Source organism: Priapulus caudatus, unplaced genomic scaffold (assembly GCF_000485595.1).
Source record: "Priapulus caudatus unplaced genomic scaffold, Priapulus_caudatus-5.0.1 Scaffold1741, whole genome shotgun sequence".
In the NCBI taxonomy this organism is placed as follows: Eukaryota; Metazoa; Priapulida; class Priapulimorpha; order Priapulimorphida; family Priapulidae; genus Priapulus; species Priapulus caudatus.
The window spans coordinates 12,570-14,015 of NW_014578802.1; the positions used below are offsets into that span (position 1 = coordinate 12,570).

General features: G+C 40.1%; 1 protein-coding gene across 1 annotated transcript in view; it reads left to right on the forward strand.

Annotated features, from left to right (window-relative positions):
- Positions 1 to 1,245, forward strand: part of LOC106817480 — an 8,505-nt gene extending 7,260 nt beyond the window's left edge. The window contains exon 6 of the mRNA XM_014822145.1: positions 1,196 to 1,245. Coding sequence (XP_014677631.1) covers positions 1,196 to 1,245 — 50 coding nt within the window. The remainder of the gene's footprint in view (positions 1 to 1,195) is intronic.
- Positions 1,246 to 1,446: the final 201 nt, after the last annotated feature.

Genomic DNA, 1,446 nt, shown 5'->3' on the forward strand with positions numbered 1-1,446 from the left:
GGCAGGCAGGTAGGTAGATAGCTTGTATACAGCAGCGACAGGCGAGCCGGTATGGCGTGTACAGCCTATGTATACAAATGCACTACAGCAGCGTGGTCAGGACGGGCGGTCGTTTGGCATCAAATTCGGCAGGATTTGGCATCTATGTATTCTTGGGGCGTTGTTCTTCGCACTGCTGCCACCATGTAATGGTATTCGACAAGTCTTGGTTGTAGTTAAGATGATTTATTAAGCACGAACGAAGTTACAACGTTGACAGGGGCGCTGCCATGTAGGATTTCTTTACTCGCGTACAGCGCTCATAATAGATGGCGCGTCGGTGCAGTGTATAAAATAATATGAATACTGCTACAGCCAAGGTGGCATACGATGGATTTGTGTTCAGTAGGGTCCAAGCTAGACGCTACCAGAATCTGTAATAAAATGTTGTATATATGTACTCTAACTCCCACCCATGGCTCAAAACTCCATTCTGCCACCGGACTAGTACGAAGGGTTTGAAACGAACATAAAACGGCCAAGAGCCAGCAGAACTATTGATCTGTAAAAAATACTAGCCCTTAATGACATATACTGACCCTTTTCGTGATATTTTTAGATGCAAATCAGCTGTACTCCCTCCGCCGTATCAGTTGCTGAAAAATTATGTAATTTGGTGCTGATAAGGAAGCGAAACTTTGCATAAAAACTGAAAAATAAAAAGTAAATAATAAATATTTTTAAAGAAATAAGATAACGTAGAATAGGGTTTGTATTTGTCAAGATTGCAGTCATTTAGACATAATTATATATATGTATATTTTATAATCGACCGCACCAATATTCTACCAGCAACAAGCACCTTTTTTTCCTAAGAAAATAAGAACCTAAATAGCCTAATTTCCCAGTAAACACCAATTATATAAGAACCTTTTTAGGCTAACTTGGATAAATACAGGTTCTTATACGAGGGTTTTTACTGTATTGCGCTCACACTTTTACTATATTCACTAGCAGGTGAATTGCTGGCAGGCTTAGTGAAGAAAGTTCAGGGCACACAAATAAAATTTGAATCTATTTCTACTTGTACTACTAACTTTGTTCGTGTGTAGGTGGCGATCGCTGTGTAAGCAAAAGATTTGAACCCCGTGTTTTTGTGGGCAGGAGTTATAGAAAAAAGCACTAGGATTAAATCGATATCTAATTCTATTTTTAGTACAGTGGTCTCCAGTATCCTTTGTCGGGATGAATGGGCATATCACTTAAATGGCATATATGTCTTTGAAAAACAATCGTTACACATGTTGTTACGTAATCGGGACATTTTCATGCTTTCCGACCTGTCCCGATAAAGTGGGGACCACTGTCCTATCTTTGTTCTGAGGTAAATCGGAATTGCGGTGTGAGTGAAAAGTTTCAACCTTGTGTGCAGAAGTGGAACGTACTGGCGCAAAGAGGTCCCGGAAT